Source organism: Notolepis coatsorum (assembly GCF_963971535.1).
Source record: "Notolepis coatsorum genome assembly, chromosome: 10".
Lineage (NCBI taxonomy): Eukaryota > Metazoa > Chordata > Actinopteri > Aulopiformes > Paralepididae > Notolepis > Notolepis coatsorum.
In genome coordinates this window covers 99754889-99773845 of record NC_140174.1, presented here as the reverse complement: position 1 = coordinate 99773845, position 18957 = coordinate 99754889, and the positions used below count along the sequence as shown (strand labels likewise).

The window sequence follows — 18957 nt, the reverse complement described above, 5'->3', positions numbered from 1 at the left end:
AATAATAATAATAATAATAATAATAATAATAATAATAACTTTATTTGTATAGCACTTTTCATACAGAGGTTGCAGTTCAAAGTGCTTCACAACAGTAAAAAATACAGGCATGAGCGAGCATAGCAAGGTATGGTAAATCACAGTGTTTCACATTAGGATCTAACATCCTAATAGGCTCTCTATTCAGTAATACAAATAATAAAATAGTTTAAAATGATTAAGTTTAAAAATAGTCAAAAAATTATAAAATAGAACGGACATACAACAGTAAAAAATACAGGCATAAGCGAGCATAAAAATAAAAAATGTAAATAGCAAGGTTACAGTGAAAAGTGTGATAAGATTGTTCAAGCAGATGAAAATGGCCCAGTTAGGAGAATCAACCTTGGCACGATGTACCTAACTGGAATGGTAAACAACTTTGCTAGATTTAGGTCAAAAGTAATCTTCTCCTCACAACAGAGCATCACTCTAACATACATATGAATTTCATTGGACGTGTATGAAAGTAGGTAGGGTAAGAATATAGTTTACAGTTTGATTCAGTAATACAAATAATAAAAATAGTTTAAAATGATTCAGTTTAAAAATAGTCATCAGTAAGAAGTAAAAAGTGTGATAACCGACACATGAATTTGATAGGCAGTGTATAAAAGTAGGCAGGGTAAGAATAGTGCAGGCAAGTACAATTTGTGTCAGGATATCCCTGATGTTTCTATAATAATATTTCCCCTTGCCACTAGGTGGTAGCAGATATCTATCTTCAGATATTTGCCTGCATTACCCCACAGTGAAATGCCTGAGCAAAGAGATAGGTTTTAAGCTGTCTTTTAAAGATGTCTAGCGAGTTGGCTTCTCTGATGTTTTGGGGTAGTTTGTTCCACAGTTTTGGGGCATAGTTGATAAAGGCTGCATTACCGATCCTCTTTTGACTGTTTCTGGGAGCCTCTAGTAGTCCAGCAGCTGATGATCGCAGTGTTCTTGCTGGTGTGTAATTTATTAGAGTGTTGGCGATGTAGCTAGGTCCCTGTCCATTTAGAGCTTTGTATGTAAGGAGAAGGACCTTAAAGTAAATTCTAAATGTTACAGGAAGCCAGTGTAAAGCAGCTAAGACTGGACTAATGTGCTCTCTCCTTTTGGTTCTAGTTAGCAGTCGGGCTGCAGAGTTTTGGATTAGCTGAAGCCTCTCTGAGGTTTTCTTAGGGAGACCTGTGATTTACAGTAGTGCATTACAGTAGTCTAACCGGCTAGATATGAATGCATGAATTAGCTTCTCAGCATCGTTCTGATTAATAAATGGTCGTACTTTTGCTATATTTCTGAGATGGAAGAACGATGTTTTCGTCACTTTGCTAATATGAGAATTGAAGTTCAGTTCTGAATCTATGATAACCCGGAGACTAGTGACCTCAGATTTGATCCAAGGGGTTAGTCCTCCCAGGTTCTTTATTAATGTTTCTTTTTTAGTTTTGGGGCCGATAATTAGAATTTCAGTTTTGTTCTCGTTTAGTTTCAGGAAGTTCTTACTCATCCGTTTATTTATTGCCAGTAAGCAGTCTGTAATGGAGCTAATCGCTGTATCATTTGGTTCAGCAGATATGTACAGTTATGTATCATCCGCATAGCTATGGAAATCTACATTATGTTCTCTGATGATATCACCCAGCGGTAACATGTAAAGGGAGAAGAGTAAAGGACCTAAGCAACTCCCTTGTGCAACTCCATAGTTGTTGTCGTATATATCAGACATGTGATCTCCTAGTTTAACATAGAATTTCCTCCCTCTGATGTATGTTTTAAACCAGCCTAGCACATGTTCTGAGAAACCGACAAGACGATCGATTAGAATATCGTGATCGATTGTATCAAATGCTGCACTGAGATCTAGCAAGATAAGGATGGAGATCTTATTCTCATCAGAGTTTAGCCTGAGGTCACTGATCATTTTGGTGAGGGCAGTTTCAGTGCTATGATATTTTCTGAATCCTGACTGAAATTCTTCTAAGATGTTGTTTTCTTCAAGAAAGGAATTTATTTGAACTGAAACTATCTTTTCAAGTACTTTACTAATGAATGGTAGGTTGGATATTGGACGATAATTTGCCATTTCATTACTATCCAAGTTAGGTTTTTTTAGTAATGGCTTTACAACTGCTGTTTTAAAGGCATCTGGGAAAATACCAGTTCTAAGGGAAGTGTTTATGATATCTAGCACAGGGCTTGAAACACTATTAAACACCCGTTTGAAGAAAGCTGTAGGTATAGGGTCAATGTCTGAGGTGGAGGAGTTACATTCTGAGACAGTTTTGCAGAGTACATCTAATGTGATGCATGTGAATCTTCTCATGGTTACATTGCGCGGTTTGCTGCAATCAGCTTTATTTCCATCATGAGTAATGCTGGCCCTGATCAAGGTTATTTTGTTGTTAAAGAATAGTGCAAGTTATTCACACTTAACCGTTGATGACTGAGGAGGTGTAGGGGCAGTGTTGAGTAGTACATTAATAGTGGAAAAAAGGATTCTGGAGTTTCCAGCATTTTCTGTAATGATTTTAGAGAAGTAGTCTTTCCTTGCTAAGCGGATGGTTTTATTATAAGCAGTTAAAGCATCTTTGTATATATCACAGCATATGGTGGTTTTTGTTTTTCTCCATTTTCGCTCTGCTGCACGACATTTCCTTTTTTCTTTGTTGACCGTATTATAGTTCAACCAGGGCGAGGCTCTGGTTTTCTTCTTTTTCGTTTTTAGTGGGGCGACAGAATTTAATATAGATGACAGTGCATCATTGAGATTTTCTACCATTTCATTTAGAGAGCTGTCATGATTGTGTGGTTCATGTAGTCTGATAAGATCAATGAACTTTGATTCAGCCTTGTCGTTTAGGAGCCTCTTTTGAACTATGATTTCTTCTTTTGTTTTAGTAAGGGTTATTGGAGTATCAAAAAATATACAGTGATGGAGAGAGATAATTCAGTTATTGAGATATTTGTTATGCTTAGCCCAGTTGTTGTTATAACTAAGTCTAATGTATTCCCAAGCCTGTGAGTCGCATTTGTTATATGCTGTGTTAGGTCAAAGCTATCCAGTAGATTTTTTTGTTCTATAGTTTGAGTCTGTTTTCTTATTAAAATGGATGTTCAAGTCTCCATTTAGGATCACCTTATCATATGCGGTAACACATAGTGAGATCAGTTCAGAGAGCTCCTGTATAAATATTGGTGAGTGTCTAGGCGGGCGGTATATTGTGACGATAATCGTTGATTCTGTTTTGAGCTCAATGGCAAGATATTCCATTGACATGAACTCACCTAGTTCTGTGATTCTAAACAAGAGTTTTGAGGAGAAGATTGCTGCAACTCCTCCCCCCCTTCAATTTTTTCTGGGTATTTGAAGAAAATTATAGTCTGGTGGACAAGCTTCTATCATTATTGATGTAGCTGTGTCATTATTTAGCCATGTCTCTACTAGGCAGATGCAATCTAAGTTATTTTCTTTAATCAGATAATTTACTAAAAATGTTTTATTATTCAGTGATCTGACATTTAGGAGGGCTAATTTTATTTGTTGGACTTCTTTAGAGGAGGTCTGCTTTGGCTTGACCATGATGGCCCTGAGTTATTAATGATGTGTTGTAGCACCTGTGTGAAGCCTGATGGGAGGCTACCAGGTACCAGGTACCAGGAAACTTGAACTTGAACATGAGGGCCGTTTTGGCCGAGCAGAGGAGTCTTCACTTGGCTGAGTTACGAAGTAGGTAATGGTGAAGCTCCGTAAGTGTTTTCGTTAGTTCTGTGTATTATTGTGAGTTATTGTGGAACTTATTTTGTATAGTAAGTATAGAGTATTTTGTGTTGTTATTTTGCTTGTGTCACCGTTTTTAAATAATGTCACCTCTGTGGGAGGCCAGCGAATAAATAACACCAACGATGTGAGTGTGTATGTACATGCGTGTGTGTGTGTGTGTGTGTACAGGTGCAGCTCAATAAATTAGAATATCGTGGAAAAGTCAGCAGTCTTCCCCATGTGTAGCCCTCTGAACCAGACTGAGCCACTTCAAAGGCTCAGGAAACCTCTGCTGGTGTTTTCAGTTAATGATCTGATTAGAGTGTGACACAGTCTACAATATTAAACTTTTTAACAATATTCCAATTTACTGAATTTTGGGTTTTCATTAGCTGTAAGCCATAATTATCAAAATTATAACAAATAAAGGCTCGAAATATTTCACTTTGTTTTTATAGATTTATAAAAATCTTTATTTAATTACTGACTTATACCACAATATTCAAATGTATTGAGCTGCACCTGTATGTACATGTGTATGTGTATAGCTTACATTGTCTTTAATCTTCTGCTCGATGGTGGGCGACATCATGACGGCACAGATGATGGTGACCAGCAGGAAGTAGAGGGCGTACATGACGCGGGTGCTGGTGGACTGTCTGATGTTGGGACAGCAGCGGCAGCAGCAGGAGCAGGCGGCCGAGCCGCAGCAGCAGGCCAGCTGGGGGGGAGGGGGGGGGGGAGGGAGCACAGCGTCACAACACAGCTTGTTGTTTACGTGTCATCATGCCACAGAGCCACGGCTGCACTCAAAACATGTGTAGGAAACCCCTTTGTTATTGTACACGTTTGTTGATTTCTTTATGGGTTATTTGGTTCCATTATATGTGGTTCTGGTTCAGAACCAGTGAAGTGGTTTTCCGAGACTCTAGAGCGGACACGGTATGAAAGCTGATCGGTGGAACGTTTACTGGCGGTGCCGTCGACAATGCGACCGTTGTCACTTCAATGAGAAGACAACCGATGGAAAGTATGTTTTACGGTGTTGGAAAGGTTCACACTCGCCAAGCTGTGTGATTCTACCCTTTTAAGCAATAAACTAATCCTGCCCGATCCGATTTTCCTTTCCGAGACAAGATCGTAATTGTTTTCATGGATGAGACCATAACATTTGGCCAAATCTCTCAACTGTACACACCCGCAGCTAAAACATGGTTTTCTAAATGTTTCCAAAACCAGGGTCAAAAGGATGAAATGTTTCCGCGAGCCCTGCTAGGGTGAATTAACAAGCAAAACTGTTGACAGTTTAAAATCAACAAGTTAAGGCATTAGTCACCATGTGCACCATGCAACCTTACCGCCAGGCCCTCGGCCAGAAGGCTAGATCAGCCACCGTAATGTGAGGCAGCGTCAATATGACGGGCAAAGTGGAACTCAATGGACCTGTGTGACTTGACTGGGTCTCTCTGCTCATTCATGGTTGCTGCTTACTATCACAAGGAGTAATCCAGTCCCCACCCCTCAGTGACAACTCCACCACTCTGCAGACAGTAGAGACTCTCTGCTCTCTCCACTCCACTCACCCCCACCCCCACACACAGAAACTGAGGGGCCTCTGTTCCCTCCGACAGGCCGTCATAGAAGAGGACTTGTGTTCTATTTCAGAAGGAGGAGACTGGGTAATTATACAGCCGAGTGTCTCTCGCTATAGCCACCCCGCCCTGCTAGTGTAAGCCTCCTACCCAGCAGAACACACACAGCTGTGGTGGGAGAGGTTTGGAGGAGGCCAGCGGCCTAGATGAGAAGCACGTTCGGCCACAGACTCATACCCCCCCCCTCGACACGCCACTAGCCGCCTCGTCCTTCGTACCAGCGGCCATCAGGCTCCACAACAGTGGGCAGGGACCGCTGCCCGCAGAGGGAGAGCTAACGGCAGCAGAACTCGAGAACTACTAGGAATGTCCAATCACCAGGGCCCAGGAGTTCAAAACTGACGAGGCTTGACAACAGAGGTTTATATAATCATCATAATTTGGCGTGACTGTATCCATCAAAGGGTTAAATCAAGCATTTTTAAGTGCTTTAGAGGAAATGTCAAAATATCGCAATATATATCGTGTATCGTGATAGAGCAAAAAAATATCGTGATATCATTTAGAGGCCGTATCGCCCAGCACTATTATTGATCATATTTATTGTAATGTATAATATAACTGATGGGGAATACAGCGTAGACCCTCATCTGCACCTTTGATCACACTGCCAGTGCCTACTTGCTCATGTGCGTATATTCAATCAATTATATTGTTTACACTGCCTATTTTTACTTTTCTACTGTACTATCATTTTCTTGCCTGTATTTATATATTCTACTATTACCATACCCATACCCCCCCTCCCCCATGCTGCTATGATGCCTGAATTCCCCCAAGGGGCTCAATAAAGGAATATCTTATCTTATAGCACTGCACTAGCTCCCCTCTTCCTATCCACGCCGTCTAAGCTAAGTGCTAAGCTAGCAGGCCATCTGAGCTAGCGGCGAAACTATAGGCTATATATACGCTTGTGTGTGTGTGTGTGTGTGTCTTAGGCCAGTGTGTGTAATCTGGCTCTATGAGTGATATTAATGTGGTAAAGCCAGTGCAAGTTATGGTCTGATGTGTTCCGTTGTGCTCCAGATGCCAGTAATCTGTGGTATGCTGCAGGCCCGTGGACAGACACACAGCCAGCTGCAAACGGTCAATGTCAGCCTGGCTACCTCTCTGGCAGCAGAGTCCTAAACTCTTAGCCCACCAACATGTATTATACCTGAGGCCAATTCTATCCCAATACATTTCCCTTCCTTTCTACTGTGCCTCTTCCATGCATAGGGTTTTTTGGATGAATAACAATAGCCTTACTTTTGACCCAGAGCTTTATTTTTTGATCTTTTTATCGTATTCAAACCCCCCCCATTTCCTGTGTGAAAACCAAGGTCTTCAGAACAAGGAAAGGTCCAGACGACTAGGTTTCCTTGACAACAATGTGGAAATTCCGCACCCACGTGTCAGCGCTGGGACCAGGGTTCTATTGAAGTGACTGAGGCTTTTAGAAAGCTGGTCCCAGCCGGTGCTCCCGTCGTCGTCGTTGACTTCCCCCCTCATTATCTACGCACCCCGTCTGAACCCCCGCCCACTAGTGATGTTTCCTACTTCCTGCCATGTGTCTTGCTCTTTATTTTTGCCAACATGTGGCTATCGCTCTTCCTGCAGACTCACTGTACAGGTGCAAGGCAGGGGGACCCAACTGCATTCGAAGTACCGGAATGCTCAGTTGGAGCTGGGCGACAGAGATATTTATAATTCATGTATAAATGTATAATGTCTGATCACCAAGTGTGTCTGACTCTTACCACCTAACCTGCACAGACTACAATGTATAACGTATGACTTATATCATGCCAGTTGTTAAGGTACCTTGTGTATACTGCACCCGTGTATGCCGTTTACTTTACCATACTCATAGTATAATATATTCAGATTACAAATGTTTTATTTCCCATATTTATTATAACGTATAATATAACTGATATACAGACCCTCATCTGCATCTTTGATTACACTGTTTATTGCTCATGTGCTTATATTCAGAGTCAATTATATTGTTTAGACTGCTTATTTTTATCTTTACTATAATTGTATTGCCTATATTTATGTCTTTAGTATTACCCTGCCCATACCTGTACCTCCCCTGCCCCCATGCTGCTATGATGCAATAGCTTATCTTATCCATGTTATGGTATCATGGGGACTTTGATATTATGAAGCACAATTATGTTGCCTAATGATAAATATAAATATCAGGTCCAAAAATCAAATGATTTTAGAAATATTTGAGAAGGTTACTAATTTAAAATTCCAGTGTAATTTTACCACACTTTCCATTATCCTGCAACGCACCATGATGAACACCGACTGGATAAGATAAGGCTATGTGCAAGCCATAGTGCTCAGTTCTCATTTAATGCTCACACCCGATTTCATTTTTCCAGTGTGACCTGGTCACGCTCCTGAACTGACCCGCATGAGCAAATTAACAATAACGAAGATGCCAAGATGGACGTAAAGATTTGTGACAAATTTCAATCTAGACTAGTGTCTACTGTCTAGGGCTGACCTTCGAATTTCTTTTTGGCATTCGAAGCCGAGATTCGATTTTAATTCGAAGCTTCGGGATAAAAAAAAATTATAATAATAATAATAATTCTTTAGAGAAAGAAAATTATGTTGTGGGACTTGTACAGCACTTTGTTCAACTTTGTCAGTGCTGTAAAGTGTAAACCTTTTTAAATCTTAGACAAACGAAACACTTTGCTTTCATAAAATATTGTAAGCCGTCATTTGAGGCTTTATAAAAGCAGCACAATGAACACAAATCTGTCAGTGCCGAGTCCGACCTCATCTTAATTATACAACGGCATGCAAATTTCTCGATTCTGATTGGCTGAAACAGTCCATTTACACGTATGTATAGGGACCATTCCACGCTCCTGGTCCCAGGACCCGCCCACAACCGAATCACATCACTCCGCGCCGTGCGGATTCTTCTGAGAAAACAAGATGGCGGACAATAATATTTAACAAATGGATATGTTGATAGCGTCATAACGACTAAATATAAAGCGATTCTGTCATGGCGAATGTCTTAGTCCTTTAAACAATGTTGGATGATGTAATTGATGGGTCATGAGTCATTTTAGAACAAAAGAAAAATCGCGGATTGATTGATTATTTGTAATTTTATTTTTAATTTCTTCCTTCCCCCTGACTGCAGCGCTCACTCTCACACACTGTCCAACGCTGGCGTACCCACCCGCACACACACACACACACACACACCTGTCTGCAACAGCGGGGGAGAGACTGAGAGAGAAGCAGCAGAGTGCTACGCTGTTTTAAGTGAGCATGGTCTATTGAATTGATTGGTTGATTGCTAATTTTATTACTGTACGCCTGGTTTCCAACTGGTTAAGTTTAGGCCCTCTAACGTAGATTTAAAAAAATAAATAAAAAAAATAGGGTGAAGAAAACTTTTTTTCCCTATAGGGCAAAGAAAACGTTTTAATTTGTTTTACCTACTTTCTATAGAAGCATCTAAGAATGAAGTTCTATAGAAAGTAGGTCTGCATACCCTTAACAATTGTGTGTATTGAGCCGTACTGTATTGTACCCATTCTGCATCTGGTAATAAAATGTTCAATCAATCATTCCAATAACACACAGTTGGATGTGTTAGTTTGTTGGATCCGTTGGATGCACTTCCGAGCTGCTTCCACATGAGGCAACTTCTCTCAATCATTCCAATAACACACAGTTGGATGTGTTAGTTGGTTGGATGCACTTCCGAGCTGCTTCCACATGAGGCAACTTCTCTCAATCATTCCAATAACACACAGTTGGATGTGTTAGTTGGTTGGATGCACTTCCGAGCTGCTTCCACATGGAGGCAAATTGTCTTTTTTGTTGTTGTGGGAACTACTTTTTCTGGCGGATGGTTTTTTCAATAAATCTTCGATTAATGTGTGTTTATTGTATAGCAATAAGGTTGGATGAATGTGGCAGTTGTATAAAAGCATTACACCACTTGCAGTCGTGATTTGTGAACAATAAACCATGCCTAGGGGGGTCTAACAACCCTCGGCTGCGCCTCTGGCCTAACGACCACCCCTAGGCATGGTTTATTGTTCACAAACCACTCCTGCGCGTGATGTAATGCTTAAATAACAAACAGCATTGCTTGTTGTAGTTAACAAAGAGAGGCAGAGTTGATTTGAATAGAAATGTGTTTTTTTTTTTTTTTATATATTCAAATTTTATTTTCCCATTTCGAATCCCATGCCCATCGAACGAAGCTTCGAAGTATTTAAGACAGCCCTACTAGTGTCGCATGCAAGTCGCATGACTGTTGAGGTTGGTTGCATTGCAAAAGATGAGACCTGTATCTGATTTAGGACCACATATCAAAGTGGCCCAAATCAAAATTGAAAAGATCAGATTCCATGTGATTTGTGCCGTTCACACTGTTTTGGGCCACTTTCGCCACTTTTGTGAGTGTGGAGACCCTGAGCAGACTGTTGACCACATCCTGACCATCTGCCCCCTATACAAACCACCCTCGGAAGCCAGCCTCTTTGATGTGGGACCAGAGTTAAGGGCATGGCTACAAGATACGGAGTTGGACCTCTGACGTTACACGAAAGAAGAAGAAGGTAGATCTTCAAAAGCAGGTTCAACAAGTTAAATGTAATACCAATTTCACAACCATACTAACAAAAAAAACATATAACGACACTGAACAAGCTCTCGCCAGATGCACCAAGCTCCCGGTAGCCCAACAATGACTTGAATACAAAAACATTTCATATATTTAATATTATTTAATCTGACGACAGCCGGGCTGCCCCCCCCCCCCCCCCCCCCCCCCAAAATGTAGGCGAATACTGTGCAAATTAAATTGAAGATTATTTAATACCTTTTAAGGTTTTAAATTGAGAATTATGAAATTAATACTTTAAGACTTTTTAATACCCCGCAGATACCCGGAAAAGAAACCTGCAGCCGATCTACACAAGTGTTTTGGCGAATCTAAATGCATCTTTCTATAAGAAAGCAAACTGTATCCAGCCCAGTATGCGCCCTGCCCACGCCGGGAGATCCCCATTCCAAGCCGGAAGCCATGAGTCAGCCCCCGTCATGACGTGCCAGCCCCATCATTGCAAAAATGCAGACAATATAGGAGGATCTTCGCCAGATGCTACTTCATTTTCTTTAGCAAAACAGACTTAACACTAATTGGCGGTAATTGCCCTTTAAGTGGTTAAAGACTGAGTCAACAGAAGTGACTTCAGTTACTGTTAGAAGGATAAATAACACGCTCAGACTCAGAAAACTGGACTCAGGAACATGGATTACTGAATTTTGTCAAATGCGATTTTGCCAATGCACCCGGAATCATGATTATTAAACAAATTTCCCCCACCCCCAGATATCATTATATACAAAAGAAACGCCCTTCTGAATATTGTGGTGTCCTTTATGTTTCGTCCAAATAGGCCCCCCGAGGCTCAGGCTGCTTTCCACCCGGTCTCACGTGCCCGAAACTCAGGCGTAATAATCCTCAGCGACCGGCATATACGCAGTCTCTGGGCCTGGGGGGCTGGAGGCCTGGTCTCAGACCAGCTCTTTACACACAGATTAACAGGATAAGCTTTCCTCTTTGTATCTCCCTGTGCCCACCACATCCCTTATTCAATGGGCTATTAATTAGCCACAACAGATTGAAATGAAGCAGGGGAGAGGAAGAAAAAAAGAAACCTGACGATTAGGAGCAGTGAGGGTGTTTAGATTTCATTAGTGAGGGGTGTTTCACCGGCATACTGCACACACTGAGGGGGCCAACTGAGCCGGGAGGGGAGGGGGGGGCGGGGGAGGGAATATCTAGGGAGGAATTCCATCGCATGAGGAGACAAAAGAGTATCCGTGGCAACCGACACTGACCCTGCCCTCTCCCCTCCCCTCCCCTCCCGCCCACTCAGCGCTGCCAGCCTTTCCCTCCCACCAGCGTGCCGACAGGTGGCCGGCCTGTCTGCACCGCTGACTCCCATTACAGATTGAGACATCGCGACCCCCCCCCCACACCCCACTAGTTAAGTTATACACTCCTCAACCCCCCCCCCCCCCCCCCCCCCAAAAAAGATCACCATCCCTGGACACCGCAGAGGGGCATTCTAGCCGCCTTGGTTTAGTAGCCTATACCCTTCAGCCTACTAGAAGCACCACAGAGCCCACCCCCCTCCACTCCAACCACCAGCGCCGCGACACAGAGACCTCCGAGGGACAAAGAGAACTTGCTTCCTCTCTCTCTCCCCCCCTCTTTCATTCTCTCTCTCACTTCCTCCATCCTCCCCCACTCTGCTACTCTCATTCTCCTCATCTATTGTTTTCTCTTCCATCTCACTCCCTACAGCTCTCCTGTCGTCCAGCTGTTCTAGGGGTTGGGGTGAAAGGAGATATAGTCCTCTCGACAGACACACACACACACACACCAGTGTTTCCCATACATAGGCTCTACTTGGGCAAACCGCTCAGGTAGATTAAATCCCAATTGAAAATGTTTTTCCTCAATCAAGACACAGAATTGTCATTTCATAATGCACAGAGCGGACCTTCAATTTTATACGCAATGATATAGCCATCTATCCAGCACTGCGTTGGAGATTGCCCTCCGATGACTCTTCTCGCGGGTTACGTCATTTCTGTGTACGGTGAAAACTCTGGCGTTTGTGTGTCTGAGCCAGTTCCCGCTCCCTCCCATCAACAGCCACGCCAACATTCATTTACAGAGGAGGCGCGCTGTAAAGATCAGAAGGAACTAACTGGCCTTAAACCGGTGGCGTGGGGAGCATTTTTAGAAACATGACCAGGAGACGGATATCCAATGCCAGCAGGTCTGATGCGTCCAACATGCTTATAATATCAAATAAACTGGACTTTTGAAGACGTTTTTATTCATCACGCAGTGACACACACAACACATGTGTGCATGTTTTTCCATTGGGGTTGTCTTATCGGGAGGGGAAACCCTTGCGAGCACGGGGGACAGCTTGGTCGACATTAGCAGCTAACATCAGTTTAGGTCATCGGACTGTCAGCTTGATATAATCTTTACTATAATCTTCGTGCTCCTAAATATCTTTTAGTCGCAAATGCGAGTGAAATGCTCACACTGTCGAGTCCTGGCTTTAGGCTGAATCACAAACCACTGTGGAAAATGGTGTGTGTTCAGCTGACACTGTTGACATGCCCATTAAGCACTGGACATGCCTGCACTCACACACACACACACCAGGTTTCCGCGTTGCCAGGTATCCAGGTGGGGTATCTCCCAGGCCTTTCTGTGTGGAGTTTGCATGTTCTCCCCGTGCTCGCAAGAGTCCCCCCCTCTCCCCCCGATAAGAGAAACCCAATGGAAGAACATGCACAACAGACCGCTAACGCTGTCGCGTCCCTGACGAAGACAGGCAGGAGCACTTGGATTGGTCCCCGGGGCAGTGGGGCACGGTACCTCGCCGACGTCTGTCTGCTCCCGGCTTCCCTTGGGAGGAAGGACGGCGGGATGGGTCAAGTGCAGAGACTCAATCACATCGGCGACCCAAAAAACAATGCATGTGTGTGTGTGTTCCTGTGTGTGTGTGCCGCCCATCGCAAGTGTGTCGTTGCATGCCGAATAAAGACTTCTAAAAAGTCCTGCATTATTATTATTATTATTATAAACATGGCATCAGGCTATTATTCTAAAAGTATCGATACTAATAAAGAGTATTGGACAGTTTTTAAATGGCTGGGTATCGCAATACTTTTCTAGTGTCGGTGTATCGCACAACCCTACATCATCTATCCCTGTATGCCAAAGTAAATGGAAATTATTAGGGATGTCCGATATTATCGGCCTACCGATATTATTGGCCGATATTGGCATTAAAATGTGATATCGGAAAATATCTGTATCTGATTTAAAAAAATATATTTCTTTTTATTATTCTTTTTTTTTTTACATTTATTTAACCTTTCTTTACCCAGGCAAGCAAGTAAGAACATATTCTGATTTTATTTATTGTCAAAAGTATGCATAATGTTGTGTTAATTCCAGAGATATGCAATGTTAATTACCTGAAATTATTCCGTTTTGGGGGGGGGGGGGACCCTGCATATATCGGTATCGGTTGATATCGGTATAGGAAATTAAGAGTTGGACAATATCGGTATAGGTAAAAAAGCCAATATCGAGCATCCCTAGAAATGATAAAAGGACTGCATTTATATAGTGCTTTTATCCAAAGCGTTTTACAACTTATGCCTCCCATTCACTCGCACATTCACACACCGACGGCGGAGGCAACCATGCAAGGTGCCGACCTGCTCATCAGGAACAGTTAGGGGAAGAGCAGAGCAGTCCTCTGGACCAGTTAAAACAGTTAAACTGACCCTGGAGCAGCTCACAGTGGAGCAGTCCTCTGGACCAGTTAAAACAGTTCAGCTAACCCTCCTCTGGACCAGTTAAAACAGTTCAGCTAACCCTCCTCTGGGCCAGTTAAAACAGTTAAACTGACCCTGGAGCAGCTCACAGTGGAGCAGTCCTCTGGACCAGTTAAAACAGTTCAGCTAACCCTCCTCTGGGCCAGTTAAACTGACCCTGGGGCAGCTCACAGCGGAGCACCAGTTAAAACAGTTCAGCTAACCCTCCTCTGGGCCAGTTAAAACAGTTAAACTGACCCTGGAGCAGCTCACAGCGGAGCAGTCCTCTGGACCAGTTAAAACAGTTCAGCTAACCCTCCTCTGGGCCAGTTAAAACAGTTAAACTGACCCTGGAGCAGCTCACAGCGGAGCACCAGTTAAAACAGTTCAGCTAACCCTCCTCTGGACCAGTTAAAACAGTTAAACTGACCCTGGAGCAGCTCACAGCGGAGCAGTCCTCTGGACCAGTTAAAACAGTTCAGCTAACCCTCCTCTGGGCCAGTTAAAACAGTTAAACTGACCCTGGAGCAGCTCACAGCGGAGCACCAGTTAAAACAGTTCAGCTAACCCTCCTCTGGACCAGTTAAAACAGTTAAACTGACCCTGGAGCAGCTCACAGCGGAGCAGTCCTCTGGACCAGTTAAAACAGTTCAGCTAACCCTCCTCTGGGCCAGTTAAAACAGTTAAACTGACCCTGGAGCAGCTCACAGCGGAGCAGTCCTCTGGACCAGTTAAAACAGTTCAGCTAACCCTCCTCTGGGCCAGTTAAAACAGTTAAACTGACCCTGGAGCAGCTCACAGCGGAGCACCAGTTAAAACAGTTCAGCTAACCCTCCTCTGGACCAGTTAAAACAGTTAAACTGACCCTGGAGCAGCTCACAGCGGAGCAGTCCTCTGGACCAGTTAAAACAGTTCAGCTAACCCTCCTCTGGGCCAGTTAAAACAGTTAAACTGACCCTGGGGCAGCTCACAGAGGACCAGTCCTCTGGGCGAGGTCACTTTCATTGGAGTTGATTTTGCAGGGATAGTTTGCTCTCCAGCTCCAACACTGAGGAATGGGAGGTGCTGAGCCTGAGCATGCCTCTCTCTCTGTACGTTCAATGATAGTAGCCACTAGCCAAACATTACACTATAAAAACGGAATAGTTGACGATAATAAATATTGCACTTCATTAGCTGAAATATTCTAGAAGCATTAAGTCTGCAATAACTCATGTGTGTGTGTGCAAGTTTGCTATAGGCTGTTCTTTGACCAATACATATTAAGCATCAGGTATATTGCTGTGCATCGTTATGTCCGTGGAGCGAGATATAATAAAATCTGTATCGGACTGTATATGTCTGTGTGTGTAACTCGGCGTTTAAGCAAAAATAGATTTGCCTAAACAATTTCTTGAGCACAACTCGAGTATTCGATCTCGGAAAACATTACTTGTGCCCATCCCTAATATCTATATATAATATTTTTAATATAATATAAAATAATCTTAATATTTATTAAAATAATTATATAAAATATTTTGTATAATCTAAAAAAGAAAACACACTCATCTTTATGTGGACAGGATAGACAGGTCAATGTGTGTGTGGTGTGAAGCCTTCAGGAAATGAGCAGATACCATTTGAAATGAAAACGGGTGATTTGCCTTTTTGACCCGAGCTTCATGAAGGCCTCCCTGGTACCAATCTGACCTACAGCTGACCCCAGATCAGTAGACATGATACAAGTCCCCTGTCATGTCAAGGACCACTGGATTGTTATACATTAGGCCCCCATTGAGTAAGAAGTTTTTGTTGTTTGATGCATGTGATTATGTCCAGAATTCCGCAGCTGTAATAATAGTGGAGAAAATAAAACCTCATATTTTCTCAATGGCCTAATCTCTTATGAGTGGGATAGTGAAACTGTTGTTCTGGGGGCCCCCTGGATCCTCCTCATTGAAGAACCACTTCCCTACAGTCCATCATACACCTATATCTCAGGCCATGTCCACACTAAAACGATTTTGGTCGTTTTAGGCAAAGTATTTGATCGTTTGCATCGTTCTGCCACACGGAACTGCGTTCTGGCTAGGGTTGGGCATCGTTTGGATTTGACCGATTCCGGTTCCGATTCTCCATTTAGATTCCTGTTCTAAACGATTCTCGATTACGATTCTTTGAGGTGCAGGTCAAAACAGGTCACAGCTTATTTCGCAGGAAATTAAAAAAATGTTTAAGAAAAATCTTGGATTTTTTTTCATACTATTCATACAGTTTAATTTGGTTGCTGTACTGTAACTAGGGTATTAATTAACAAAGTAAATTTTTTTTATAATTTTTTTAAGAATCAAAATTAAGAATCGAAATGCAAATATGTTACTTCCGGTTCCAGAACCGAAAGTTAGGAACCGGTTCCTATTAGAACCGGTTCTCGGTGTCCTACCCTAGTTCTGGCAGCCTGAAGACGGTACTTTTTGATACCACCCTCCAGCGTGCGCAACTCTGAAGATGCCTGGATACGCCCCCCGTTGCGTCACCATATTTACAAGCGATATGCGTCTTCTCCTGAACCGATGATGCGTTGGCCCACCTCTCCCTTACCCCGCATGTGCAAACTCAGCCAAACATCACCAACCACCGTCGACAACAGATTGACATCTCCCTTCACAGTGTTACATAGCTTGATCGGGCTTTTACAGCTAAATGTACTTTTTCTGAAAACCCAAGTAGTAGCCAAGCATACTGTTCCATAGCATACCCCTTCAGTTGATCATGACAAATCCTCTCTTACCTTGACGATTAAAAAGCCTCCATAATTTAGCCAGATAGCGTTGATGCTATCCAATGCTAACAACATTAGCTAAATGCTATTCAACTGAGGTAAACGTTAAATACAGACAACGTTTGCTACAATTACAGTGGTATCCTGAGGTAACGTTAAATACAGACAACGTTTGCTAGTCGAAAGGACTGGACACACACACGGACAAGTTAAACATCAATCAATTAATTTATTACAACACAGGTAGTTTGAGCTGCCTCCGACCGCACCATGGGGCTATTATATTATATACGTCTTTGAGCTCTCTCTCTCTCTCTCTCTCTCCTGCCGATTAAAATCCACAGCTCTTCCTCCTCCTCATCACCGGCTGCCTGTGAAGCTGTGTCTCCTATCCGTTGAAAACTAGCGTCGGCTCAAAACAAAAAGCACAGAACCGGACACAGAATCGAAAACAACGATCGACAACACTTCCGGCCGGTTATCAAAATAAAAGAGTGAAAGATAGGAAAGACATTTATTTTGTAAATTTGTGGCACGCACTTATTATCTTGAGACGTTTTCGTTTTTACGGAAACCTTTTTTTAAATGAAAACGAAACAAAAACGAAAAAGATCAAAATCGTTTTTAGTGTGGACATGGCCTCAGATTAGTCCATTCGGAATGGGCCATGATTCAGACCCTGGATGATAATCACCAGGTCACCACAACCCCCCCCCCCCACTGCCTTCTAGCCTTAAAACAAGCTCTCATGGCTCTGATGAAAGAACTGCAGTACTAAGCAAACAAACAGGAAACCACGGGAAAGCCTAAATCAAACATCCTGGGGCAAACTCAGGCACAGAATACGTGCAGACTACCGATAGGCCTCGTGCAGAAACAGGTCACTACATCATCACACTGCATGCGGAGCAGAGGGCCAGTCACAAATAGTCACAAATCGTTTTACTTCGATACCGGTTAGTTTTAGTCACAATTTATGCAACATTTATGAAACATTCGCACTGTGGAGTCCTGGCTTTAGGCAGAATCACCAACAGACAATGTGGAAAATACCTTGGTGCGTGTTCAGCCAACACAGTGTTGACACCCGCCCACTATGCAAAGCGTGCGCTCTCTCTCTCTCACACACACACATATTACACACACACTGCTCCGGTCACGCATCCACACAACTCATGGAAAACATGGCATCAGGCTATTATCCTAAAAGTATCGATACTAATAAAATGGAGTATTGGACCGTTTTTATCAGCGTATCCCAATATTTTCCTAGTATCGGTGTATTATCGTGCAACCCTAGAGAAGAGAGAGACACAAGAGACAGCTATGTGTCGTTTACCACAAACAACCAATCAAATATCCTGACGGCACTCACAAGGTTGTTGGGAGGAAATATCTACTCATAAAACAGGAACGCTTAAACGTTTCCACTTTCCAGCCACCGACTCAAAATTAGTGACTCAAACTGGGACAGAGTCACGTTAAAACATACTGGACCCACCATTCTGGGCCCCAACCCAGAGTTAAACCCTGGTCATGAAGATATGGGCCTAACAACCAGTATGCAGCAGTGGTAGAGCTGTGGCTGAAAGGCATTTGGCAGATCTGCTAGATCCTAGGAGGCCTTGAAACAGAAATATGGACAAATATAATAATCATCAGCAGATTGAAGCCGGTGACTTCATCTTATCTGCTATGTAACAGTAACACCCTCTCACAGTACAGCTCTCTGATCAACCAGCCTGGTGACTCAGTCTGACATCACCAACTGTTAACCGGAGTACTACAACAACAACAACAACACCCTCACCTCACTGTTAACACTTTGATCGCCATGGTTAAATTCATAATTTACCATCCCTAGCCAGCTCTATTTGTCTATGGAGAAGTTCCCCTTCTTTGCAGGGCTATAACTTTTGAAATTCTATTGCTAAATTGACATTATTATGGCCCATTCAATGTCCTATATAGAGCTGCCGCGGTATTGATGTTTTCCTTACCGCACAAATTTGCGAAATATTTCCTACCGCCGCGGTTATTACCGCACGCACACACACAACAAATTTAAAAAAAGTTTGAATGCATTTTTTTTTTTTTTTAGTAGTCTACTCTTTATAGCATATAGCCTGCCTCTAGTCTAAATGTCTATCTTTAGAGGATGACTTTGCAGCATGAATATTGTTTGGGATTCGGCAAGCACGCATTCGTTATTGAAAGTGAAACACGGATTCGAAGTTTCCCCTCTGGTCGTGCGCCGTTCACTCGGTGTCGCGGGCAGGGGTGGTTACCCCCCCGACCCTTTCTTATTATTATTATTATAAAGTTACTACTTTATAATAAAGGCATTCGTTTTGTGG

General features: G+C 42.8%; 1 protein-coding gene across 1 annotated transcript in view; it reads right to left on the bottom strand.

Annotated features, from left to right (window-relative positions):
- The window catches only part of serinc5 (serine incorporator 5), an 81296-nt gene that overhangs the window by 43631 nt on the left and 18708 nt on the right, over positions 1 to 18957 (bottom strand). Inside the window, exon 2 of the mRNA XM_084323372.1 lies at positions 4338 to 4505. Coding sequence (XP_084179498.1) covers positions 4338 to 4505 — 168 coding nt within the window. The remainder of the gene's footprint in view (positions 1 to 4337; positions 4506 to 18957) is intronic.